The sequence below is a fragment of the Larimichthys crocea genome, chromosome X, assembly GCF_000972845.2.
Source record: "Larimichthys crocea isolate SSNF chromosome X, L_crocea_2.0, whole genome shotgun sequence".
NCBI classification, from domain to species: Eukaryota; Metazoa; Chordata; class Actinopteri; family Sciaenidae; genus Larimichthys; species Larimichthys crocea.
Genome location: NC_040020.1, coordinates 21,404,809 through 21,432,240, shown reverse-complemented (window position 1 = coordinate 21,432,240; position 27,432 = coordinate 21,404,809). Strand labels below are relative to the sequence as shown.

Below are 27,432 nucleotides of genomic sequence, written 5' to 3'. Positions count from 1 at the left end.
GACCAGGTAAACAACTCAGAGGGAGTGAAAGGGTGAGAGAAAGGATGGACAAACAGCAGATGTGGTGATTGAAAGTGTTATGGAAAATCCTGTATTTTGAAGCTGACCTGCTGTAAATACTCGCATGAAAAGTATAGCTTTAATGTACAAAAAGGCATCAGAAACATCTGAATGGCTCAGAATATGCAATGTTACAAAGAATGAGCACTAATGCAATAACCACAGCAACATCTTCACCTTAACTCTAACCCTAAACCTACCATTGGCTCTTACAGGAAATTGTCAAAACAGGCAGGTCCATAAGGGAGATTAGATTGAGCTGCACTGCTGCACAAATGCCTGCTAATCAGCTTTGGCACTTACACTAATACCAAAAGGACTGCAAAGCACCTGTGGGAAACTCATTTGCCATTCAGAATAACCCCACTGCTAATTGCTAACCTTCCCCCTGTAAGACAATGCAAGTTAAAGGCTAGCCTGATCCCCTTTTCAGACTATGCTAGCGACCTTTCCCATGTTCTCACACATACCAGGCTCACGGGCACCACAAACCACTTAAGCGTCTTTGAACTTTAGGACTGAACCCTGACAAACAAACAAGCAAAAAAAACAATAATGCAACAAAATCTGTGCTCTGAATCTAACAATGTGAAATAGGAGACCATACTCACAGCTTTGAGCATAAAAACATAAAAAACTGCATTTCTTTCACTGGCTAAGTCTGATTAAGACAAAACCTCAAAAGATCAAAAAGGTATCAGAATTACTGAGAGCCAAAGAATCTTAAGCTGTGTGTACAATGGCTACCATGTGAAAATCATCCATCATTAATTCCACCCCCCCCCCCCCAAAAAAAAAAAAAAGATAAGTTGACCTACAAGTTGTAAAGTCAGGGGTTTAAATAATAGGGTGAATTAGATGTTAATGCAAGGCTGTCTTCACGACCGACCACAAAGTCTACTCAGGAATGTGTGCTTGCATGTGGCCAGATGTTGTTGGACCGCACTATGGCAAAAGTCAAGAATTTAGAATCATCTTCACTGTTGGACAACCATGCGTTTTTTTTTTTGTTTGTTTTTTTGGACTTCTCTGCAGCAGCAATCCACTCCTGCCAATACAGCAGTCTCAGTGTAATGAATGAGGATTAAGCACGTTTGTAATTTACAACGTGGGATGGTGTAATGAAAATAAGACCTTTGGGAAAGAAGGTTAGGGTTCTGGAGCTTGTAGTATGCAATCAAAGCCTGTTCCTTTAAATAGTACCTTAAAATCAAATCATACCACTGAATCACACCCCTGGTCTTCTCATGGAATTATTCTATAATAGTAATAATGGAAATATGGAGAGGTTTTAAAACTGATTGGCCGATAGGTAAGGAAGGGACTGTTCTTAAAGTAAAAATTCCTTTTTATTGCAGTAGCAGGATCCTGTTCCATTGAAAGGCTACATATGTGAAACGGAAATGGAAGATGGACACAAAAGAGAAAATGAAGTTATAAGGTAAGTTATGAGTGGATAGAGTAAAGAGATATAAAAGGAGAGCAGATTAGATTTGGGGGAAAAAAAGAGGAAGCGAGTGGATACATCAAACAATAAAAGCCCATTAAAGCCATCCATCAGTGCGGCTGTGGTCAGAGGTGGGGGATCCAGTTATCCCTCTCCAGGGAACAGAGAGATGAATGACTTCCTAACAGGTGGACTATGAGCTTAACAGGAGGGGGGTAGCAGCGAGAGGAGGTGGGACTTAACCTGGAACTGAGGCAGTGTTAGGTTACAGCTGCACCTCCGGAGAGAAACCGTGACCCCATGGCTTTCTCGACTCACAGGAAATGGATTTGTTTTCCTGGACCTGTCCCAGTAATCCTTCATTCACAGACGAGGATTCACATGTGTTTGCAAAGAAGACAAATGTGCAGATACTTTTAGAGTTAGACTAAAATGCTCAATGTTCTTGATCATGAAATATGGATAGGGTTTCATATAATGAACCCTTCCAGTATAATCTACAGAAGAGCACAGATCAAGACAAAAAGAGGCCAGTCCTACAACAGTACCTAAACAAACCGAGAAAGACATAACCATTCACAACCCACCAGCCAGCTAAAAATGGAAATTCATTCCTAAATGTACTAAAGTCAACTAAAAGTATAGCTCTGTCTTAGCTAACCTTCGGCCAATCACTCAAAGTCTGCAGGTAGATGCCTCTCAATGGGAGGAAAAAAGAAACACATAAAAAAATGTTCAGGAAAAATCAATAACTTGTTTTTCTGCAAGCCGGGATGAGCTGTAGAGAAATAAGCTTGGCCAGCTAAAGCCATGAAGCGTCTGATCTGCCTACACGGTTCACCGGGCCACATCCTCTCTGCCTCCACTCAGGGAGAAAATAGCATCAGCAAGCAACACTGCCAGATATTAAGGTAGCCTGTTATTTCCACACACATACAAACCAGAGGTTCTTTTATATTGGTGTAGCTGCATACACAGTTAGACAAACTTAACTATAGTAGACACAATCATTTGTCCTCAATATGTTAGCCAATCCACCTTTAAAACAGCATCACCTACATTTTCAGTTACAGACAATCAACAACTGTTCATTAGTCTTAGTATAACTATCCAAATAAACATCTTTCCCAAATAGAACACTTACTGGAACTGTGACTGAAATTCTCAAGCAAATATACAGTGGAAAACAGCCATCAATGGCAACTTGGATTTTGATGCTGGGAGGCAAACGATCAAAGAAGCAAAAGAAACAAAAAGAAAAACAAAAATACAAAACTTTTCTTTTTTTTGTTTTAATGTTGCCCTAAGGGCAAATATAGAATCCCAGTGCATGACGTAAGATGTTTGTTTGTTTTGGTGTTTTTTGGGGCACACTTGAAGGTATATCTGAAGGTCTATCTACAGATATATCTGGATTGAGTTTCACTATGGTTGAACCTGTATGATTAATGTATTTTCATTTCTTTGTTTGTTTTTTTTTAAAGGAAAAAAGTCAAAATTCTCAGCGTGGTGATGCAGTGGTTAGCGCTGTCACCTCACAGCAAGAAGGTTCCTGATGAAAGCCAGCTGGGGGCCTTTCTGTGAGGAGTTTGCATGTTCTCCCCACGTCTGTCTCCAGGTACTCCGACTTCCTCCCACAGTCCAAAAACATGCAGGTTAATCGGTGACTCTAAATTGTCCGTAAGGGTGACTGTGAGTGTGAATAGATTTTGTCCTCTATGACAGTAAACTATATATTTTGGTTGTGGACAAAGCAAGAAATGTTAGGATGTCACCCTGGGCTTTGGGAAACACTAATGAACATTGCTCACAACTGCATTAACTGAGAAAATAATCAGCAGATAAATCAATAATGAAAATAAACCTTTGTTGCAGGCCTAATAAATACAATACTTACTAATACTACAACAATACTTGTTTTATATTTGATGAATTTTAACAACCTTCACTGGTGATTGGAAACAAGAGAATGAAACATAGGGATCACAATCTGCAAACTCAAAGACTCCAAGAGTCCTTGCGTGAGGAGAACATAGATTCAAGGAGCCAGCTGGGAATCATTAAAAAACATGAAGCGATCACAATGGGAAAGCAGATTACCACTGGTCTTGGACTTTTTATCTACCTCTTCTTGGCAAGGTCTTACAGGCTGACAACGACATAATCAAATCTCGTGCCTCTTCCTTTTTTTTTCTTTTTTTTTCTTTAATGTCATCCAAGTTCTATTTTCATCTCTCATCCCAGCCTCCTCGCATTCCTCCAGGCAGGGATAACAGCAAGTGGGGAAGAAAACACAACACATTATCATTCGCCTTTCACGTGTCCCTGGTACCTGTAACAGACCTGCCTGGCTATTTATAGCCTCTTACACGGGTCGACTGTCAGCATGTTCCCAGTAGAGGCCCCTGAGGATATAAGATGTACCCTTGAGAGAGCACTTTCAAAGGGCTGAGTGTTGGTCGGATGTGGAAGGATGGCGAAGGTGACATGGAAGGAGGGAAACCCTAAGAGTGACGAGAACGGAAGGTAAACAGCTCACAAATAACCAAAATGTGTCAGAATGAGAAAAAACACTAACTATATGATAGCACTCATTAGGACCGGTCATAAATCAGTTATTTACTGATACTGACATTGGGAGAAACAGGTCTAATTTTGTTTCTCTTGGCATTTCACTTTTAAAAAAACAGAACAGATCCAGATGGCAACAGTACCGTATCGTCATCCAGTCACATGCCCCCACGTGTTTCACCTTCGCTCTAAATATTCTATACATTTAGAACAAAGCAGTATGCAAAAATAAAAAGGTATTCAGGGACTCCAATGTCCTTGAATACCATAAAAACATTGCTGTATATTAGTCTTTGGTTTGTTTTAGAGTTTGGCTGCAACAAATGATTATTTTCATAATGTATTATTTTGTTAATTACTTTTCCTAGAAAACAATGAATTATTTAGTCTTTAAAATGTCAGAAAATTGAATAAATGTTTCTTTCTCACAATTACCCAGAGTGCAAGATGACATTTTAAAATGATTTATTCTGTCCAACCAACATTTAAAAAATGCAAAGATATTCTATTTTCAATAACAAATACAAATCAGTTAATACAGAGGATAGTCGATTTTTTAATCAGGACCCCATTTCAGCACTATTTTAGAAATGTCAAACTTTCTCCATCGCTGTGGACTGGCAGCGCATTTAACCCACAAAACACTGTTTTTATACCCAACAATCAGAACAGAGCGGAGAAACAGCATGGTCCTTAAGTAACCGCCTATAAGTGAGTGTTGTGTAAGGTAGAGATAAAAGAGGAGAGAAAAAGGAGAGACAGGAAGGGTGAGAGAGGTGAGGAGGGGGAGGTTGGATGGGAATCCGAAAAGAGAATCCTCTTGAATTAGTGATAAGGCTTACCCTCTTGTATTTTTGATGAGGAAGATCAAGTTTTTGAACACTTGCATGCCAGCGCCAAGGAGACTGGAGCCACCACAGGGAGTCTCGCAGCAAAACAGAGAATTACGGGATCTGCGCATTGTCCTGAGAAAGGTTTCCGCTTCGACTCGGCTGTCACTGGGCGAGATCGACTGGTTCGGAAGGTGTCATGTAACATTCTAGTTACACAAAATCAGTCATGAAAAACTTGGAGCCACATTAAGAGCTTTCTGACTCGCATGGCAGACTGACTTTATGAGATACAATGATCTATTTACACATCCAGGAGACACTGAGCAACATGAGCATCCCACTGGAATTGTGTCCAATATGGACTTTTAGCTCAGGTTTGCACTCCACACCCACTACATAATTCTTGACTTTTTTCACCTGTCACCATTTTGTGTTGGGCTGGTAGTGAACAATTGGCTCATCTGGCTTGCACAGAGGGCTCAAACTATTTTTTGCAAGCTCAACTTTTGCCACAATGCAATGCAATATCAACCAGCAACACATTGCACTGCCCTGTCACTATTGCACTAGGTCGACCATGACAACCGCCAAGACAAAGGATAAAATTATCAGCGCTATGGTAACTTTTCAGAGTTGCAAAACACTACAGCTGATCCTCTCACATCACTTCAAATCTAAATGATCACAACAGGTTTAATCCCGTTGTAACTGCCATATCAGTAGGGATGTAACGATGCATCGTGACACGATTAAAAATCGGTACCAATGCGTGACGGCTCGCATCGGTTGACAGAAAAAATGAATCGCGATTCTTGGCGAATGGAAAGTGCTCTCACTGGTCAAACAGGCTTCCCGGCGCATTGCGTGAGCGTGGCGTGTTTAGTCCATCCTGCACGCGACTTTAAACCCCACCGGGAGTGTTTCAGAAGCGAGCGCTTAGCCCGCCACACTTTGTTTACTTGCTCAGATTTGGACATTTTCCCGGTGTATGTTCTTCTAAACATGCTTCTACGTGTGTAAATATGCTACGTAGTTAATTAGTTTCACTTTTGTCTGTTTTTACGACCGGCAGGTTGCACAGGGTATTTTATTTTGAAAATCCACCGGATTCTCTTTGCTTTTTCTGTCTGGCTTCCGCCCGCTCAAGGTGCTCTGTGGAAATTGACGCGTGCTGCTCGCAAGTTTGAATGTTTTTATTTTATTGTTATGTACAAAAAATGGGTCATATTAGACCCTGAATAGTATGTAAGGGTTAATGAGTAATGAAATGTTGGGATAATTTTTGTATGTACTTAAGTTCCCAATTTCATTGTAAGATTAATTTGAAGCTTTAGTTAATAAAATGATCAAATTAATTCAGTTGCTCTCATAATCTGTCTTTTTTTGCACAGGAAAAAATGTGGCTAGTGGAAATTCTGATTGGCTGGTGATCAAAAAAGTTAATTTAGAGCCCTGGTTATGCCATCTCGTGAGCGAAAACTGCACATCACACCAGTTAACAGCAGTTTACTGTGAGATTGTTTCTAAATCAAGCAAATATTTGTCAGGTGTTTTGTTGTTTAAGATGTAAGTTGCACTTTTTATAAGAACACAAACTGTTTGAGAGTTTCTGTAAAGAGAGATTTTTTTCCTACAAATAAAAAGATAATTTTATTTGGTCATAATATGTCTGTAGCTCATTTTGATTTTAAAAAATCGTGAAAAAATTGTATCAGGTGTATACATCAGCGTGTTTTTCATATCAGGTCTGCATGACGGTGAATAAGAGTCAGCGTGGCTCTAACAATGCATGTGAGAACGCTGTATGAATGAATGTGTTTGATTGCGCTGTCACCGTGTGTGCACGAGCATGTTTGCCAGAGTGTAACAGTGTATGTTTGTGTGTGTGGGCATGTGTGTAAGTGTGAGGGTGTTATTCCAGCCTCTGGGAGCCCTTGTCCTGATGGAAAGTGAACCCCTCCCTCTCCCCCGGAGCTGTTACTATCTTTAGCTCATTTCCGTCGCGTCTTGTCACTCGTGTTCTCCTCAGCACTTAAATCTGGTATCTAAACCTCCGGGCCATCCAATATCCTGTACTTCCCCTTGTCCAGGAAGCTAGAGAGGAGTGGTGGGGGGTGGGGCCGTGTGTGTAAATGTAGACAAGTATAGTATACGCAGCAATTACACAAACATGTATGGCCTTACATATTCACAGTCGATGGATGCACCTGGGCAAAGTGACGGCAGAGCACATGATAAGGATTATACACTCATTCACACAGGATAGAAGGCCACAGAACCACAAAAGAAACACACACACACACAGATCCATGACAGGACGCCTGTCAGTAGAGGACACCTTGTCTGGTCAAACTGGCGTCACAGTGGAACGTCTGAGGGACACGAGAGATGGCGCAAGTAACCAAATCTAACCTTCTGCTATCTAATCACCTCGCACGCATGCAAACACCCACACATTTGCACTGCTAAAGGTTTTAAGGACTGTTTATCAGCAGTATAATAAAAACCTAACCTTGCTTAACTTGCCTTAAGATGCCTGACCTCATTCTGATTCCTTAATGCGTGTTTAAAACTGCACTAACCCCACATGTTGCACAACTTTGCTTCAAACCCACTCTTTGTAGAAAGCTTACCTATGTGGACCTTTAGTCCTTATAAAGACAGATACACCACACACACACACACACATGCACTATAACACTCTGCTGTCTTCCTTGGCCTCATTTCATGCTTGCCATTCTTCATGTGTTTCACAGCTAACTTGATATCTGTTCAGTGAAATGAGTTAGACACTCTCCGTGTTGTTGCCTGCTCTCCACTGCCACTCAAGCAGAAGAGAGACAATACTACATTTGGAAAGACGCTGAGTCGCACAATTCAACAAAGGTATACTCACACAACCATCCGAAAACTTTTTTATTTTAGTTTGTTTTGCAAACTACTTTCGGTAAAGATACATTTTTATAGTAAAAAAAAATAAAAATAGTAATAGTAAATTTAGACAAATTTGAGATTGTGAAATGAATGCACACCTAAATCTGACAACGTGTAGGTTGTAAGTTTCTCTGTTATCTAATTAAATCAAAGAGTTCAATGATATTAATTCAGTTTCAAGACTTCGGCCCTCTTTACCCCACAAATGTAGTGACATTTTGATGAAAAACTGTAGCCACCCAGAGGCAAGTTTATTTACTATTTAGCTAGCAGCTGGTGCTCTGGGAGGCCTTTCATTAAAACAAATTTTGCTCTGATGATATCTGGAGGCCTCTCAGTGACCTCTGGGGCTCACTCAAACAGAATTTTGGCCCACTGTCACAGAAACATGAACGAAATGTAGCTGGTGTCAGAAAAATACTGAGTAATCTCGCATTGCCACCATTAAAAAAAAAAAGAATGAAAGTGATATTCATGCTTGCAGATTGATCTGCTATCCAGAGTAGATTCCAAGGAGAGGTTATGAAAAGATTCAACGCTCAAGGACACACAGAAAGCAGTTATAGCTGTTGGCGTGAATGAGATACGTCACTTAATGGCTGCTGGCGTGTCTATCAAATCTCTGTAATGTCAATGGAGAGTGAGGTCAGCACCCTGGGCCTCTTTCAGCTCTGTAATGACGTAGTATTTGCTGATAACACTCCATTCAGAAGCACTGAGCCCTGCTAGTGCCTCTAGCTCACTGCAGAGCTTAATGGCTAATGCAGAGAGAGAGAAAGACAGGAAGGGGACAAAGCTACAGCTGATGCCACATTAGTGTCATCACGTCATTACTAACATCACCTCGCTGTCCATACAAACTTCCTGTTTGAGTGCAACTCAAAAAGCATGCACAGTTGTACTGTTATGTGCGCACTTTTTTACTTTTTCCAGATCATCTCTTTTTACAGTAGCATCATGCATGGTCATCCCATTATTAATTAAAGATCGTTAGTTAGTTTGGTTGGTTATTATTGATACGATGCATCAAGTGTCAAAAATAGAACAGACGCATATTCAACGCGTAGCCGAGCATAGTTACATGTAACAAAGAAAAAACATCGGCAATCGGCCAAGTTCTTATTTTAAACATCGGTATCAGCACAGAATTTCACAATTGGTGCATCCCAAGTATATGCTTTAATGGAAAATGGATAGATGGATGGATGTTTTCACTCTATTGGTTTACAATTTACACTTTGTGTGTGTATGGACGATCAAACATTATTCCAGTCATTGCAACACCATGAATGACTGGATTCATGCATGAATATGCAGCTGTTAAAGCCTCCACTCTTCTTGGAAGGCTGTCCACCACATTTTAAATTGGGCTGCGGATGCAGATAATTGCGTGCGTAACATTAAGATTTCTCCTCATTGGGACTAAAAGGTCTGGGCCACGCCAGGAAAAACAAGCCCAGACTAAATGTACAAAACAGTCTGAGGACAAGGTCTAATTTCCGTCCACGCTTTAGTACCACAGAAGTCAAAAGACAAAGAATGCATAAGAGGAGATGCCTTAAAACCAAAAGGACGTGAAGGTCACCAATTGCAGCATGAAATCTGAGTGCGGGGACCTCCTCATCCATCCATTCACCCACGTATCCTCCTCAGGCCATTTGCATCTCCCATCCCTTCCCTCTCTCGGCTTCCGCCTACACTTGGACCCATTAGGGGTGAACACGGAAGCATGGCGGAAGGGAAAGCACTCTGAGCACATCAGCGATGGTGGAAGGCGGAGGAGAGGAGTAGGAAATGACCAGAGGAGGAGAGAAGAGAAGAGGAAAGTTCCTCAGTGATGGAAATCAGCGCTGACAGGAGGAGTTGCACTGGGGGGCTCCCCACTCTGAACCATCCTTAACTCTCACACACACACCTTCACACTCTAATAATCAGTGACTCATGTACGCACATGTGCATGAATGAGTCAAAAGCTCTGTGTGTGTGTGTGTGTGCGTGTATGCGCGCATGTTTTTCAGCTTTTACATTTTTAGCCGATGTGCTAGCGGTGACATAGCATAAGAGTCCAGCATTCAGCTTGCTATTTGCGGCTAACGGATGAATATGTGTTAAATGTGTGTGTCACCGAGGTGCAGTGAGTTAGTCAGTGAGTTAAGCAGGCAGAACTCCAGCTAGTCTATTATTAGAGCTGCTGCTGTTGTGGCTGCTGCTCCCTGGTTGAGACCCCTGGGGGCCAGGACACCGGCACGTGGATTCCTGCTCTCTCCCCATCGCTCTGATCTCTATTCCTTCCCATCTCTCTCTCTCTCTCTCTCTCTCTCTCATCATCACGGGCCTTTCCATTCAGGCATGCTCGGGCGATTCAAACAAGGAGTAACAACAAGCTCCTTCAGAACACACAAAGAGGGAGAGGGAAGAGGAGGAAGACATGGAGACGACAAGAGAGAGAAGAAGCCAAATCCGAGAGGAACCCTACTCTTAACTAGACAACAGCCTCAGATCATACTGTGTCAACAAAAAACATTATTTAGGTGCTACATGAAGACCTTTTCCACACATGACAGCAGAATAAACACCAGAACATTTATATAACCACATTCACTTTGTGGTTGAGTGTGTGTGTTAAAATGAGGCACTATGTCCTGCCAGAGAGCTACAAGCCACATTTACATGTTCTATTAAGGCCGGCATTACATTTGCACTCAACTGTAAAAGCTTTCATGGCTTGTGTACAAGTTGAATTACTAACATGTTGGATCAATCGTAACTAAACTGTAGAGAAACATGCATTAAAATACATCATTTGTGAACATTTAGTTTTTACTTTTCTCCCTGATCCGTAATGGCAAAACACATTCATCCGATCTGGCTCCAAGCAGGTTGAAACTCGGCACTTCCTCTGCCCATTCATCTGCAGTTAACATGAGAACATTTTTAAGTCATGAATGGCTGTTGTGCAGTTTGTGTTTACCGGAGTCTTGGACCAAAACCACTTATCTGACTTGGCCATCCTGACTCTAAATGACTTCCACTTGGCTTGGTCCATTCATGTCTTTCCTCCCACACAGCAGCCGTCGGCAGGGAAGGAGACACGAAGACAAGTAGGGCAACACACTAAAGAAAAATTACTACTGCTGTAACAGGAGCTACAATTCATGCACAAGAATGTGTTTCCAACGTCTTTGGAGATCAACAACGGGACAAGGACATCATCAAAAGCATATAATTTAGTCATTCAGTCCAAGTATGAGTATTTTTCTAAGAGCATAACAAGACCCATATAGTATAAAGGGTAAACAGAATCATCTTTCCAAATCAGACTTGACTTGACACAACTCGACTTTTAGTCTGGAGTTTCAAATGACGTCACTGCCCTGAAAGAAAATGATGACCATTTCACTTTAGAAATTATATCAATATCCAAAAAGTCACCCAAACTCACATTCATCTGCTTATAACACAAACAACCATGAGCACATTTTAATGTGCATGCTGAGGGTGTGGGTGTAAAATATAAATATTAGCATGAATCATTAAATGCTATTTTCAATATTTAATTTGTAATGATACACTGATTACAAAGCGCACTGACTGAATTTCCTTTTTAGTATTCATGAAGCTATTGCTTTGTGAGTTACCCCGATACATTGAAGCCTTTTGTCTGAGTCTGTAAGTAATACACAGCGAGAGCTACATTACCACTGTTTGTCGTCTAAATATTTACAAGCAATTCACATGACTATATCATGATGGGTGGGTGGATAGAGCACCAGAGTAGGCCAAACATGTACACAAGTATGTTTTTTGTCTCCCCGCGTACCATTTAATGCTCTGTGATTCTTTTTTACAACACTAGAAGGCGGTAATCTCCTGTAACTTTTCTGGATTAGGAATAGGATGCTGATCCTATTAATCGGGACTAATCAGGGACTAGGTAGGGACCTAGTATTCTAGTATGAAAAAGCTGAAGTAGTAGTAGTTGAAATGCACAACTCTGGTGCAGCAACCACGAGCAAGTGAATGAGCTAGCCCTCTATGATCTTTAAAACAGCAGTGGATAGAATGTTTCAGCACGCGACCTTCGAGTCTAAACGAGCCCTCCTCACACATGTTGTTTACCTAATACTCATTAAATATTAAGACATCAATCTCATGTTTCGACCCGTTTATTCAGGATCAGCATTTGTGGAGTAAGCGGATATCACTAATTCACATATAGGATTTTACCTTGCGACATAATGTGAACTCCCTACTCAAGTTCAAGGCCAGGTCCCGGCCCTGCTGCCCCAGATGGGCCCTTGGCAACAAGAAAAACTACAGTAAGAAATGATGTGGAAAACACAACGTGGTATTCATATAGAAAGCAGCAGAAGAAGAAGTTAGACAAATAGGCTTGTAATAGGAAAGTGTCCTGAAACAAGAAATGTATTTCACTGCTGCTCTTAAAGAACTGCTCAGTGGTCGGCCGTGGCTTGGTAATATTAACAAAATCAAAACTTCACATAGGTCACTGTTTCATTTCAAAGTCTAACAAATCAAACATTAATACAGGTGAATCAGAAAGCAAACTGAAAACAGACACATAAGGGACTTGACCATTGAATATCACTCTTAAGCTACATTAACACCTTGCAATAACTAAATCCAGGATTTTATCAGTGTAAGTGCTGAACTGTGGCTGTGCTCTGATGCATGAATGTGCAGCATTAGATCAGGGTTTTAGTGCTTCTGAATGATGCTGAACAAAGCCTGTTTAAAGGATAAACACAAACTAAAGAGCAAAGACAGAGTGCAGAGTCTGCTGGCATCACCGCAACTCTGACACGAGAATGGGATGTTGTCCTTTGAGGAAGATGTCAGTGCAGCAGTAGGATGGCAAAACTAAACACTGGTCTGCACTGCCACCTGGTGGTCGTGGGAACACACTCCCAAACAGACATGTTTGTTGATGTGCAGTTTTTACAGGAACAGACTTTTTGTTTCAGCCTGTAATGGACAGCAAAGATTTTTTCTCATATGGTGTGTACAGCTGAATACTCATATTTATAACTAAGTCTTCATTAGTGTATAATCAGCTGAGTATGGGAATCATAATGTTTTTGTTACCTTTTACAGTAGCCCAACAGACTATTTACTGTAGTTTTTTGTTAATGTTAGGAACAGGAGGGCAAGTAGGCACGATTGCAATCCACTACACCGCTGGATGCCACTAAATCCAACTTATTCATCCTTCGTCGATCATATCTAACAGATCAGCTCATATTTGATCAAATCTGACAATCTACACACTCTGACACGTGTCACTTCAAGACCCCTGAGCTTTTTTGCATGCATCCTTAGGCAGCAGACATCTCCACAGACAGCTGTATAAACAAAACAAATCTATCACTGTGTTTATGATACAAACTTGTTCACTATATCTGCAATACTAGATCACCCATTTCACTATGAGTGTTCTTGTTACACTGTAGGCTATGACCGAATGGAAAATAAAATCAATGTATCAATTAATAAAAACATTGTTATTGTCTTTCTGTATACTGCACATGGAGCCTTCCTGAAAACATTTGCGGAGGCCTTTCACAGCCCTCAATGATAGGCTGGAGTCAATGTGGATTTAATAGTCGATGTGTCAGTAGTGCTTACTGACTCCTTATGTCTCACTTTTGATGTGGATTCCAAGTAAACATTCCTGTAGACCTCTGTGTACTACGTTTATTGTTGTTTAGTCTTGTTCGCCCATTTTTTTTCTGAAGAGAATGTTTTTCTTTTTCTTTTTAATCAAGAAATTGTGAGTAATTGTGTGATTTGGGATGTGGCTTGCTTTCTTATGGCTGTGTGATTGTAGATTTATAATGCCAGCTTACTGTGGTGCTGTGAGCAGCTTGGCCCAACTCTATGACATGTGGATCAGTGGACTGAGTATCTGCCACTTTTGGACTGATCTGTGGAGAGAGAAAACAGAAATATCTAGCTGTGTCCGTTTTAGCTTTCACAACATCTCTCATGATTCCTGACATCTATAATTTAATGAACACTTTTTTTTTGTATGGTAGATTATGTTCAACATAGTTGGACAAGCTGAACCTATTCGTTCTAAGCTGAACTCAGCACAGGCTTGACTAACTCACTAAAGATAATTTGCATGTTAAGTGAGGTACAACTGAACTGACCTGAATGGCTGAAGGCTGTGGGCGGTGAAGGTGAGGTCCTCTGGGGTGGATGTCCGTCACGTGGGGTGGGGGATCGGGGCTAGACCTCCGGCTGTGCTGCTGTAGGACGTCCTGATAGGACTTGGTGTCAAAGTTTGTCCTCCACATCAGCACCTAAGGGATTGAGGGACCAGGACAACGTCTATGACTCATTTTACTCAGACTTTCTACTACATGAAGTAAAAGTACAACCTTGAAATTACAAACTATTGGGAGTATGGGGGGTCATTATGCAGTCATGAAACACTAACCTGACCATCAGCTCCCCCTGAGGCAAAAAGATCTCCAAGCCTGGAAAAGGATACTGTGATTACAGCGCCCTAAAAGACAAAGTAAACAGTGTAAGTGAAATCCAGGAGAAAATGAGAACTGGAATAACACCGCTCACACTGCCTGTAGTGTCTGATGTCTGTGGGTGAACTGAGCTGTGCTTTAGCATCACCTTGTGTCCATGGAGGGTGTAGATGAGACGTCCCTCCAGCAGGTCCATGATTTTAACAGTGCAGTCACTGGAGCCACTGATCAGGTAGTTGTTGGACGGATGGAAGGAAAAACTGTTGATTCCTGCACTGTGGACTGATCCAAAAGACAGAAAAAAGGCCACATTAACACCATTATAACAAGAGACAGGAGAAATTAGACACTGAGAAGCTTCAGTACCCTACAGAATAATAGGCAAACTAATCCCTAAGCCAACAGACAACAGGGAATACAATACAATACTGGATATATAGTGTTATTATAACTGTGACATTTTGACATACCTTGATAATGCTGAATCAGCTTGTTGGTCCGTAGATCCCAGATTTTCAGTGAACTGTCAGCTCCTGAAGATGCGATACATGTGCCGCTTGAGTTGAAATCAACAAACGTGGCTGATCTGGAATAACAGAAACACTCAGTGGAGTCAGTGACCTGCAGCAGCCTAACAGTCTGTTTTGTATAATAATAATAATAATTATTATTATTATACAACACTGCCATCTATGGGAGAGACAAAGCAGATGACTGAACTCAGTTCCATTTCACATAACAGTTATAAGTACAATCATATAAAACATGATAGAAATATGTGAAAACTATCTAACACTTGAGAAGATGGACCTAGACTACCAAAACTAAATGATTTAGTTTTATCCTTTTTAAAAAATATATTATCTTCCATGAGGGTTTAGTCCTTTGTCTGAGTTAGTATCTACGTTCTCCACCTCCTCAGATCTCCTCAGTCAAAAAGCTATAATTTAAACAAAAACAGGTCACTACCAGGTTGTTTTAGGACTTACTCTCCATAGTCAGTGAAACAGTTAATGCAGTGCTTGGTGGACGTGTCCCACAGCCGGACGGTGCGGTCGTCTCCACAGGAAGCTATCAGTCGCCCATCTGGAGAAAACCTGCCATTTAAAAAAAGACGCATACACAAAGCTAAATGTTTAGAAAAAGACAAAAAAAAAACTTACCAAAAAACTAAATCTAGTTTTAGGTAACCTATAAGCTGCAAACACATTACAGCACAAGAATTAAGGATGTGTTGCTGCTGGGTACCTGGCACAGCGCACCCAGTTGGTGTGCTGGCTGAGCGAGTAGATGAAGCACTGCCGGTGAACACTCCACACTTTGACAGACTTGTCGTCGGATGCCGTCACCAGTCTGTGGCCATCATGGGAGAAAGCAACACTGCGTACAGCTGCTGTATGAGCTTTGAACACCGTTGACTCTCCTTTTCTATAGTACACAGGACAACAAATACAAGTGATTTAAAACCCAGCCTCTTCCTGCAGCCTCAGTCTGCATAGTATGCAGGACCCTCTTGCCAGTTTACTTTGTTACAGTTCAGTTCTAAGTACAGTATTGATGCATTAATCTGTGCAGACATGCACATCTTCCTCAGTAAACAAAAAAGTGATTTGAACCTACATGGAAGGTGTCCACAGTCGAACAGTTCTGTCTTTGGAAGAAGTGGCCACCAGGTTACCAGAGGGGGAGAAATGCACTCCAGTGATGGCATCTTGGTGCCCTACAAAGCGATAAGCCCTCGCCTTCGGAGCCAGATTCCAGATCATCAGGCTTTTGTCCACTGACCCCGAGGCTACAGGCAGACAAAAGAAAAATGAATGGAGAAAATTCAGCCAAGACTTAGACAATTAAGGGTATATAATTAATGATCTGAAGGTCTTATATTGCAAAAAGTGAGATATTCATGTCGTTTTTTATTATGAAGCAGGTCTAGGTGCTATTTAAATACTGCGTGGAATACGTGAGAAACTTTGCCTTTAAATGAGCTGTTAAGACTTCCGTGAGTTTGTGATGTCACAATTATATCACAATCACAATTAAGCCACTTGCACACCCGTACACACTCCAAAATTATAGTCTATCTTCTTACGGAATTTAAAACTTCAAATAAAACATAGGAAAAGTGTAAAGTATAGGACCTTTAAAGCTCAGTGAATAAAGTGAGCTCAGTTTGTATGTCTCATAGGAGAGAGAGTCTAATCTGACCAAAATATTCTGGCATGTCAGCTGTGTTAGAGAGGCTTTCCTACAACAGGTTCACTGGTTAAACCTCCGCAAAGGTCGATGAGATCTTCAAGAACAATATGCACCATCAAAGCTCCAAGAGAATACACCACTGTGACAGAAACCAAGATGACCATCCTAAGAAAAAAGTACGTTTTCTGACTAACATAAAGCCAATCTGCTGTACATAGCTGGTGGTTGCTCTGTATGTTGTAGTTTATTGTGCATGATATTAACACAACATCAAAGAGTCACTTACATGCAGCTTGCATAGAAACGTGCACAGTTATCACTAAATACTACAGTCATCATTACTCTACTGCAAACTTTAACAGTTTCAGATTATAGCAAGTGAAAAAACATGTTTCAAGAGTGATGTTCAACCAACAGTTTACCATTTTTTTGGGGAGCCTAAAATGTGACATATGATCTGCATACTGACGAGAAGAAGACCTGAACAGAATCTGTGAATTAGTAAAAGCTTGTAGTAGCAGCAGAAAGTACCCAGTTGCTTGGAGTTTGGGTTGAAGTCTGCACAGGTGACAGCATCTTTATGGCCCTTGAAGTGTCTCTCTAAAGCTGGATCATCCTGCAACGAAAATGCACAGTCAATCAGTTAGGTGTTCTCATTGATAGAGGTCATTAAAAAATAGACTATAGATCGGTGTGCTTTGAAGGGGAATCCACCGACTAAGATCCACTCACTCCACGTCAGAAGTGGGCTGAGCTCGGTACTGTAGAGCATTTCAGACAACTGTAAAACAGCTCTGTGCAGTAAAATAAGGAAAAGTGTTATTTCTTGTAGTGGAGGGCTGTGGAGGGCTGGGCAGGACCTCCCTATGGCACACTGCCTTCATGAGCAGACCAAACATGGTCGTGTTTACGGAAAGCAGTAAAGAGACATAAAACTTAATGAGCATATCAGTTATGTCATGTTGTAGTTGTAGATTTAACAGAGAGGTCCTGAGGTGTGAGATAGCCCCTCTCAGCAAATCCTCTTAGCAGTGAAGCGGCTAGCAGACTTGTCGACTCAGCTACATCAGCACCTGTGTACTTTATCAAAGTAAACATATGTTTTTGCTTTTACATAAGTGCTAACACTTACCAAAACAGACGCCATTGTGGACTCAAAGAGCGAAAGTTGTCAGAGAAGTTGAACCGCCCCGCCACAGCAGTGAAGCGTTAACGTTACTTCCATGACTGTCAAACAGTGCGCCTTCAAACCGTCTCAGACATGACCTGTCGAGCTCAGATAATACCGCTACGGTGTTCTGTTTCGGTATTTTAGCATCCTCGGTTGACTTTAGACACTCTAAATGAAAACTGGGCTCCGTGTTTACACGAGCAGCCGAATAACACCCGTTATTTCCGCCGCTACATGAACTAGCGACCTGTGGCTTGATCTTGCGCGGCAGCAAAACGAGTGGTGCTGCATTCACAGAACACAGGGAAACACGTAGATACAAGAATCCAACATGAAAAATCGATTCGTGGTTTGGAAATAGCATTTGAGACAGCCTTCAAGTTGGAAAAAGGAATGATAACTCAGTGGCAAATGACAGTAACTTTTCATCTTAACCATCATATGGCCATCCGGTCAATCAAAACACTGCATACTGACTCGAAAGGAGACTCCCACAGCCAGATATGGTGAATATCAAATATAAAACAAAATAAAAACAAAATTAACGGGACATGTATATTAGGAAAACGTTTGGTGACTGGTAGCAAGCAAGCGCGTAATGTATGAACACCTCCAAGACACTGCTACCGAGGCAGAAACTTTGTTTTGTTTTTGTCATTTCCTAAAAGTTTTATGCTTCCATGTGACTTGAACGCATCATGTCATTAAGGGAGGGAGCGTCTTCCGCTGCTAAGCAACAATAGCTAGCCATATCATATGTAACGGCCCTGAAAGAAGAAGAAGCAGCGGGGCAGTATCGGCTTCTCTGGTTGGTCCGTGAAACAGCGCTGACAAATCAGCACAAAGATTATTAAAACTTCGGAATCGACGTTTGGCATTTCGGTTTGAAAAGATGTCGCTCAATCGGGGCATCGGCAGTGTGGAGGTAACTAACTGACAGCGTTATTCGTTTTCTTTGCCTGCTAACTGATAGTATGTTATTACTGGTAGATGTACTGTTAGTGCAGCGGAGTGTAGTGAAAACAACAAAAGTAGCCACTGAAGCGAGCTAGCTAGTTAGCTCTGACCAGTGTTAAGTTACCATATCAACGAGAGTGCACCTGGAAGAATCACACGGCTCCATGGCTGTTAGTCTGTGTTTGTGCTCACAAAGCTAATCAAGTGCTACGGCTGTCTTTTCCTTCCAGTACATGAAAAAAAGGATACCGACAAACGCCAAGTATGAACATGTCAAAACAAGGCTGGACACAGGTACACATGCACTACAGTGTTATAAACTAGGCCCATTTGTCGTACCTAAAATAACGTAATAATGTTTTGCTTTATTAATGCCAATACAGACGTGCTGTCGTGTTTTTGTTTCCTGCAATAGGATGCAGCCTCACGAAGTATATGGAAAAACTGGAGGACATTAAAAAAAGTGAGTGGCGACAGACCTTTTTTCACAGCAGCCATTTTGACATCAACACAGGTGTTTCCAATTACACTAATTAAGGTTCAATTCCATTTAGTGCAGTAGAGGCTTTCCACTATGCATCACAGCAGCACCCTGACCCTGTCTGAGCGGAATGGAACGAAGCCTGAATTAACCCTAGAACACTAACGTTCAAATTAGTAACACCATCACTAACGCCAGGTATATTTTACCCGATACAATATCCCGGATAAAATACAGTTTCCATCAATTTATGTAAAAGTACAACACTGTATGCCAAATTGTACTACTCTTCTTTAATTTCCCAATATACCATATTACTTAAGATTAAAAAAAAAAAAATACTATGGGGGACCCATTAAGAAGGCAGCAAAATTATTGAAAAATCAGGTAATCTTAACAAGACATTTTCTAACAAAAACACTCTTTTTATACATGCATTTTAAATTTTACATACAACACACACAAACAAAGGTCTCATACACGTGAAAATGTGGAGAGAGATTGAGTGATGGGCAGCCACCCCTGCAAGCAGTTGAGGGGAGTTCAGTGCCTTGTTCAAGGGCACCTTTGCAGTGCCCAGGAGGTGAACTGGCACCCCTCCAGTTACCAGTCCACCTTTCATACTTTGGTCCATACTGGACTTGAACTAGCCACCCTCCAGTTCCCAAGCCAAGCCCCTACCCCAATTAGTATCACTGGCTACACTTGTTTACACTGCTATTTCATGTCAAAATGTTACTGCTGTGAAAAAGGTCTATTATACATGTTTGAGTATTGTGTTTTTTTTTTCTTCTCTCTGCTCTACTACACGCACATTGTTACATCAAAGTTGATACAGTTGATCTGAAAATAGATGAGTAAACTCTCACTGTGTTGGGTTTACCTCACAATACGCCCCTGATTTCTACTGTCATTTTCATAGTTGTGAAACAGTGAACTCGAATCAGCAGGAGGTGTTTGATTATGGCTCATCTTTAAAACTGGTGCATAAATAGCATGGATATTACATTTCATTTCCAGACCATCATGTCCAACTCTTTAAATTTTAACTTCTGTCTCTGACATTTACTATGGCCTCCTTATAGCTTGGAACATAGTTTGATCCGGTAAGTACAGAATAGTGCCTCTGTCCACTAGGCTACTAGATTGCTGCTGTAGAATGCTGGGCCCATGACATTACTTTAATCCACTGGCTTTGTATAAACACTTTCCATTCTACCCTAATGTGAAAAGATGGATCAAATAGCCCTGTTTGGCAGCGTTGTGTAAAACTCGCACGTGATCCAGTCACAGCTAAATAAGCCCTCTGAAAGGTAATGTGGATGAGAACTACACTTGTGGTAAGATTTGCCAACTTGGCACTTCGTTTTTTTCCAAGGATCTGTGGGTTTCTCTTCTTTATTTGCCCGTGTACTTCAAGAGGTAAACCGGAGAAGTTCTAACCCACTGATATTTCCAAGTTAAATGAGCTCTTTGTGGACACTGGTCATTTAATGTTGACCCGTCCTCTGATTTCTCAGGGATAAGTGACACTGATTCCTTCACTCTCCAATGGGGGATTGTACTGCTGTCCACAATCATTCCTGTGTGATTGGACACATATTATCTGGACATACTTCTCAGGTGCCAGCAAGGACTCTTTGAGAAAGTGTGAGCTAGTGAAGTCACACTGTGAATAATAGCAGTATCAGTAGCACAGATAAAACTGCCTGCAGGCTTGTTCGGGTGAAGTAGTGGCAGCTTTGGCTGGACAGCATCATGGGAACGGACAGGGTAGAGCTGAGTTTTAGTGAAGCCTTAGAGGGGGATGAGGAGAAGGAGGACCTGCAAGATCCAGGTGAGTTGTGTGTGGTTAGTAGGGCTGCAAGCAAAAGCTAGTTATCACAGTTGTTTACTAGATTTTGCAATTATTAATCACAGTGATTAGACAAGTGGCTCCTTCCTTCTACAACCTTCTTCTTAGATTGAAATATTTGTTTATTTTTTTATTTTTCCAGATTACAGGTATCGAAAAGATGAAATCTTCAAGCGGTTAAAAGTTACAACGTTTGCACAGTTGGTAAGCAAGAATGTTTATTTCCTTGCAATACTGCAACATACTGCAAGATTTATGTCTGCTATTTTTGGAGCTATTTTTGATGGTTGTTCAAGACTGACGGTTCTGAAGTGATTTAGCTCGGTTTGTTCCCTTCATTTACAGACTCCAGGATACCGTTCCCTTTGCATTTCCCTTTTTGTTCCCATGTTTGATTTACAAACTTGTTTTTCACACCAGATACTTCAAGTATCCTCCGTATCGGACCTGAATGGAAGTGATGACGGTGAATCACACATCCTAGAAGGTAACGAGACAGGCAGAATTATGTTATAACTATAACTTGTGCCACCAGCATTAGTTGTGCTGTAATGCATAGAACGTTAAATAGATTTACTGACAGCGATGTTCCGACAATCTGTTGACCTGCCCCTCCCATTGATTTACAGATGGTCTTTCAGTGGTGTCTGATGCAGACCTCGAGTGTCTGTCAGAACACACCAACGGCTCCCCACATACACCACTTCCTACAGATCGTCAGGACGCAGGAGACTCCAGAGAAATGTGCTACACTGCCAGGTCAACACTGCTAAGGTAAAGCCCTACAGAATCCCTCATGGTTTGGTGGACATATATGCAAAACCTGGTGCAGTCATGAAGAAAAATACCTCTGTGTGTATTTGCACTGGACTTCTGGGACTACCTCCGTCTTGGGTGTAAGTGTCATCCACTCTGCCCTCTGGGTTAAGCTCTGCAGAGCACTGCAATCTGCGACCTTCCCCTGAGTTTGCAGATGAAATTCACTTGTCACTTTTGCAACTATAGAGGCCTAATTTCCACTGAGAACAAAATAGGAATTCCAGACAGAAGTTTACGGTTGTCTCGGTAGCTAGTAGGTTAAATACATTTATCAGCACTGGATGGTCAGCTGATTTGAATTACATTACCTCTAGTTGGATCTAGCCATGCGTTTGTCCAGGGATCTAGACGTGCACCTGTGATTTCTGCCCCCACTCCAGTGCAATTGAGATGAAATAATTGATGATAGTTTGTTTGTGGTGCACACAACATTAAAAAGATTACATTAAAAAAAACATGAGCAGAGTATACTGGTGACCCAAAGATTAAGACACATACAGCATGACTGCAATGCCTGTGGTTCAATTCTGGATGGGAACCTTTGTTTTCATACATATCTCCGTCTGTCTCCCTTCACTTTCATGTCCAAAAATACAACAACATTTAACAGAAACAGAAACATTCCAGACACAGTGTCCCTGTTACTCAGGTAAAACCGTTACCGGAGTAACTGCAAAACTGTTACTGTATATCTATAAAATATCTCAAATCTGGATAAGTAAGCACCCCCAGAAGTAAGTGAGAAGATATTTGTGTTTCTGTAATTTGGGTGAACTAACCCTTTAACTTTTGTTCATGCACCATGGAGATTCTAGCTGATGTTACATACAAACACAGGCTCACACCACCACTCTCGGTCACACCCAGCATTCAACAATCACAACTCCAAGCCACAAGCACACCTGTAATCCCACACCCATCATATCTGTATCTGCTCTCTGCATACGGTACTTAAGACATCTGCCTGTCCCCCACCCACATGTACACTGCACAATAACGTCCCTCAGTGTGTTCTTAGCGTCCCCTCATCTCATATCACCTGCGTCCTCTCCCCCCCTCCAGTTTGAACAGGAACCCCAGGAGTGTAACTCTATCTGTGGTCTCTCCAGGGGGCCCCAGACCGACTTTTAGGTCACCTTCACCTTGTGGGAAGGACAGATGGAGAGGGAAATTAGGGCAGCACTGGGGTAAACCTACACAAGGGGAAAGTGGTGTGCTTGCGTCTACTGTGTTGTTTGGCTCAGCTCCATACATACATTTGCTGCAGTCAGTTGTTTTCTTGTTGACTCGGGTTTCACGTTAACTCCAGATCACCTCCTCCCAGCTTTAAGAACCAAAATCAGCACTGTCCTGTACTCAATCCTCATTGAGTGTTATATTAGTAAAATAGAAGTGGTGCTTCAACCATCGTTGCCATGGAAAATATGTATCTTATTTGTCGGGAGGTGTCATTTGAAGCTACGTCAACATTCACATGGTGGTCTAACCTACATTAGACTAAAAGTAACTGTGAAGCTACAATATTTATGTATTATATAATGTTATATTTAATCCTACAGTATATTATAACCTTTTACCGTTTGCAGTGTTATTAGTGGAGTGGGAGAGTTGAACCTCGACAGGAGCCATCAAAAGACAAAGAATGAGTCACCGTTCAGCCCCGAGCCAGCTGACATGCCTTACCCCGACTGCCCCTACCTGCTGCTGGACGTACGGGACCGGGACCAATACGACCGCTGCCACATCATCAGCGGTATGTGATAAGAGCATAAAGCTAAGTTATCAAGCTTCATATGGCAAAAGATTTTAATGCTGTTTTAATCAATTCTCTCGTGCAGCACACAGTTTTCCCATCGCCATGCTCTCTCGAACAATGAACCCGTACACCAAAGAAGTGCTGGAATACGTATCCTTCATCACAAACTACACAAAAGACGTGCAATTTGTTCCTGTAGAAAGATCATTGTCAAGGCCTTTTTGAAACACAGTTACAACTGACTGCTGACTTGTCTGAACTTAACTTACAAACTGTGTAGAAAAATGCAGCAGGGAAGATTATCATCGTGTATGACGAGGATGAGAGAATAGCCAGCCAAGCAGGCACCACCATGTGTGAACGAGGATTTGAGAATCTGTTCATGCTGTCTGGAGGTAAGGTATTGCTGCTGTCTATTTCCTTTAAAGTAAAGTAATCAAATCCATAGTGAAGACCATCTCATGTATCCTATATAGCACCCGTATTAGCTATGGGGTAACCTAAGTGAGATTAATGTCCACAATTCTCCCTAAACATACTACAAGGAGTATATAACTAGTTAATTTAACACTGATGCCTCTGTATGACCCACATAAACAAACAACACCACCAGAGAGAAGATTGGCAATTTCTATATAATGTTTCTTAATGCCTTCTAGTGACGAGCTAATGAAGGTGATTTTATTTCAGGCATAATTTAAAGTTAGTCAAGTCATTAGTCATGTATTACACATACACAACATTATGTTATTTTACTAGTACAAACAGCAAGAAGCCAGGCTCAGCGTCTGTCTTTCAGCCTTTTATTTCATGAAGCTCTCGATAACGACTAAATGTCTGTGATTTAGTCTTGTCCCATGGCTTGGTGTTCGGCCACTTTTGGCCTCTGCCTTCTTTGGGGAGATTGCTGAGCCCGGTTACATTGCCTGCTTGCCCAGCTGCAGTTCTGGCTCCCTTCCTAGTCAGCATTTCCCCACACCAAGGGCAACCCAGCTATCAAACTGAGCTAACATTAGCTAACAGCAGCTATAGTTCACAGCAATTTACATAATTGTGCCTTCACTACCAGGAAGCTCTATACACCACAGAAAGGTGATGCAGAGGACATCAAAGAGAGAAGCAGAAAACATTTTCTCCATAAAATATGATCCACTTTCACCAGAATCAGTGAAATACACTGTTATCCATAAACTTGGAATAAGTTGGAAAAATGTTGTTTTCAGACATCTTTTTATTCCTATTCATACACCAGGTTACCATCAGGTTAAGTGTAGCTTAATTTCTAATGATATATGTTTGGAAGAGATTGATCAGTAAAATTTTGAAAAGTTACACTTTATCTATTAAGAATAAATCATATTGTCACAATCATTTCATGAGAAGAGGTCAAATTATTTAATTCCAACTTTATGGGCAGCAGTGTAGTTGGTGGTGCATGACTCAGTGCTGTAAAGCATTCTCGTAGGAGATAGTATCTGTACTACGACGTCCCATAGTCCATGAATATTTGAACAGGGCACAGATCACAAGTCAGTGTAATATCAAAATGATTTAAAGTCTGTAAAGTTTCATAATGTTGTTTTTAAAGGTTCATTGAACTCTGTCTTCTCTCAGGCCTTAAGGTAATTGCTCAGAAATTCCCTGAAGGGCTGACGACAGGCTCCATCCCGACCTCGTGCCTGTCTTCTCCCACGTCATTGAAGGTGAAGAAGAGCTCCGTGCTGCAGCAGCCATCGCAGGCGGCGGAAAAAAGGTGGCGGTTTACATCCGACGAGTTGGCCAAGATCCAGGAGCAACTAGAGGAGATACTCATCCCAAGTAACTCCAACAGTAAGGCCACACTGTCAGAAACACACAACTCCAGTTTTCTATTGACTTTTCTCATAAAATGGTAATAAATGGTTATAAGGAAGAAATGTGGTGCTAAATATAGAAAAAAAAGAGAGGCAGTTATCTCAGTTTAGTTCATTGGGTTGAGTTTTTGAACAGTGGAATTTACAGTTGGATGAGCTAATGCTTAGATTTGATTCTCTATGTTTATCTGTAATTAATTCCAAATTACATAATTGCTTCCAAAATATTCACATGAACTTTAAGTTTCATATCACATCCTTTCTAGGAAATTCTAGAAAAAATGGCAGCTGTAAAAGAAACCATTACAGACCAATCTTGTATCACAAAATGGGGCTGAGGGATTGTTCAGTCATCCAACCCTGCTGACTGAGATTCCATCATTTTTAAATTAAACTTCTACCTCAGGAAGATTCATACATGACCTGTGTCCGTATCGTTTGCATGTGTGTTCACTGCAGGCCGCATGTCCAGTCGTATGTCATCCAGCAGCTCGCAGTCAAAAGCGTCCAGCGCTCGGGGGCGACTGAGTTCCTCCACATCTGGGAGGGACAGCGCCAGGGTTCAGAGCAGCAGACCCTGGAAATAAAACCACCACACACTCAACCACACAGATCTTCACAAACAACCGTACCTCCAACACAAAGTTAGAATTCCCTGCATAATGACTGTAAAGAAACATCTTTCATGGTCACACTTTAATTGGACAACAGTAAAAAGCTGTAGGAACAGAACAAAGACTTATCGGTAACCAGTGTAATGCTGCACTCATCATCTTCACCTCTGAAGGCTGTTATTAAATCGTAGCATTCTATCCTTAATGTTTGTTTTTATATATTTAATAAATGGTGTATATTTGAATATTGCACAGTGCCTCGTGTAAACCTGAAAACTGATGGATTTCTTTGCACTCCGATACATTTTTCATGCAGCCCTATTCTCACCATCTGATGAACCTGTACTGATGATCACTTCATTCTGTGGATCTGTTCTTTAAGAAATGAATGTTGATGACATGAAGAATATGCTGGGAATCTGTGTATTACATGTGATGTAATTAATATAAATAATGTCACAGAGCTTTATCCATTTTGTAAAACTAAGGAAAGCTGTGCTGTATTTTTGTAAGTCTCCCCACATTTTCATGATGTCTCATTATGATTTGTAAGCCGACAATGCACCAACAGTCTTTATGTGCAACTTCACTGGATCCTCTTGCTGTTAATTGACTGTGATTGTCTTTGTGTGTGAGTGTGTGGATCAAAGTACTGTTCATTGTAATTACACTACCTGATTAGTTGAAGCCTTGGCACAGTCTAACGTCACAAACTCACAGTGTCACTAATAGGATGAAATGGACATTTTGTTTGCACTTCACTACACAGACAGCATTTGTAAAAACAGTATTGCTGATTTGTGGCCTTTTGTTTTGTTGCTGTGGTAGTGACTTGTTGCACGGTTCCTGGTCAACTTTCAACTAGGATGCACTCACACAGTCCCATTTTAAGTGCATTTAATGAAAATATGAACTATACCCTGCAGCCTTTTTTTGTGACGAGTAATTTGTTTTCACCGCTAATCTTAACTCACATTAACAATCTGATCACATGATTTTGCCTGTAAATGAATGTCAAATAAAGTCTATAATTGTTTGCTGTATTGGGATTGTTTCCTTGTCTTAACTAGGTAGTTAAGCATAGACAGGACTATGATGAAAACTGTGACCACCTCTTACTCTGTGCTGGTCACATCTATGAAACATTTAAATAAACAAAACATTTTTGGCACTAAAAGTGACAGTATGAGGTAGAAAGAAACAGATCCAACAAGACAGCAATAAAGTTTCATTCTGTGCCACACCCAAATTTATGCTATTTAAAATATCTCTAAAAAGCAGGTAAAGATTGATGTTGGTCTTAGTAAGAGAGTTGAGAGATTTAAAGTTGGAGACACAAAGACAGAGGCAGAGGAGAAATAAACATGTTAAAGGGTTTT

General features: G+C 41.1%; 2 protein-coding genes across 7 annotated transcripts in view; one reads left to right on the top strand and one right to left on the bottom strand.

Moving 5' to 3' along the window:
* poc1b (POC1 centriolar protein B) overlaps positions 1–18,022 on the bottom strand; it is a 53,965-nt gene extending 35,943 nt beyond the window's left edge. For 3 of the 5 annotated variants that reach the window (XR_003463026.1, XM_027283265.1, XM_010745612.3), the window contains exons 1-10: positions 17,680–18,022; positions 17,079–17,163; positions 15,972–16,143; positions 15,600–15,779; positions 15,341–15,448; positions 14,822–14,937; positions 14,500–14,633; positions 14,309–14,377; positions 14,019–14,171; positions 13,713–13,790 (exon numbers count right to left, since the gene is read on the bottom strand). Coding sequence is in view for 4 of the 5 variants with exons in the window: in XM_027283265.1 (XP_027139066.1) it covers positions 13,713–13,790; positions 14,019–14,171; positions 14,309–14,377; positions 14,500–14,633; positions 14,822–14,937; positions 15,341–15,448; positions 15,600–15,779; positions 15,972–16,143; positions 17,079–17,163; positions 17,680–17,694 (1,110 nt within the window). In the remaining variant the exon portion in view is untranslated. Of the gene's footprint in view, positions 1–12,003; positions 12,143–12,191; positions 12,832–13,712; positions 13,791–14,018; positions 14,172–14,308; positions 14,378–14,499; positions 14,634–14,821; positions 14,938–15,340; positions 15,449–15,599; positions 15,780–15,971; positions 16,144–17,078; positions 17,164–17,679 lie in introns of those variants that run through there. The other 2 variants (XM_027283266.1, XM_027283267.1) reach the window with 2 other exon arrangements.
* Positions 18,023–18,463: 441 nt separating this feature from the next.
* Positions 18,464–27,084, top strand: cep41 (centrosomal protein 41). Of its 2 annotated transcripts, XM_010745613.3 has the most exons (11): positions 18,464–18,643; positions 18,906–18,969; positions 19,091–19,138; positions 21,154–21,215; positions 21,432–21,498; positions 21,641–21,785; positions 23,417–23,583; positions 23,669–23,736; positions 23,867–23,981; positions 25,201–25,416; positions 25,899–27,084. In XM_010745613.3, exons 1-11 carry the CDS (start codon positions 18,611–18,613, stop codon positions 26,024–26,026), a joined length of 1,113 nt encoding a protein of 370 aa, XP_010743915.2. In that variant the 5' UTR covers positions 18,464–18,610; the 3' UTR covers positions 26,027–27,084. The 2 variants fall into 2 exon arrangements, with proteins under 2 accessions (XP_010743915.2, XP_010743916.2); XM_010745614.3 differs by lacking the exon at positions 18,464–18,643 and having other exon boundaries at positions 18,923–18,969; positions 19,059–19,138.
* Positions 27,085–27,432: the final 348 nt, after the last annotated feature.

Coding starts and splice junctions, on each gene's coding strand:
- cep41 (XM_010745613.3), top strand. CDS start 18,611: ATGTCGCTCAATCGGGGCATCGGCAGTGTGGAG. Junction 21,499..21,640: donor TGAATCACACATCCTAGAAG/GTAACGAGACAG, acceptor ATTGATTTACAG/ATGGTCTTTCAGTGGTGTCT. Junction 23,584..23,668: donor CCGCTGCCACATCATCAGCG/GTATGTGATAAG, acceptor TCTCTCGTGCAG/CACACAGTTTTCCCATCGCC.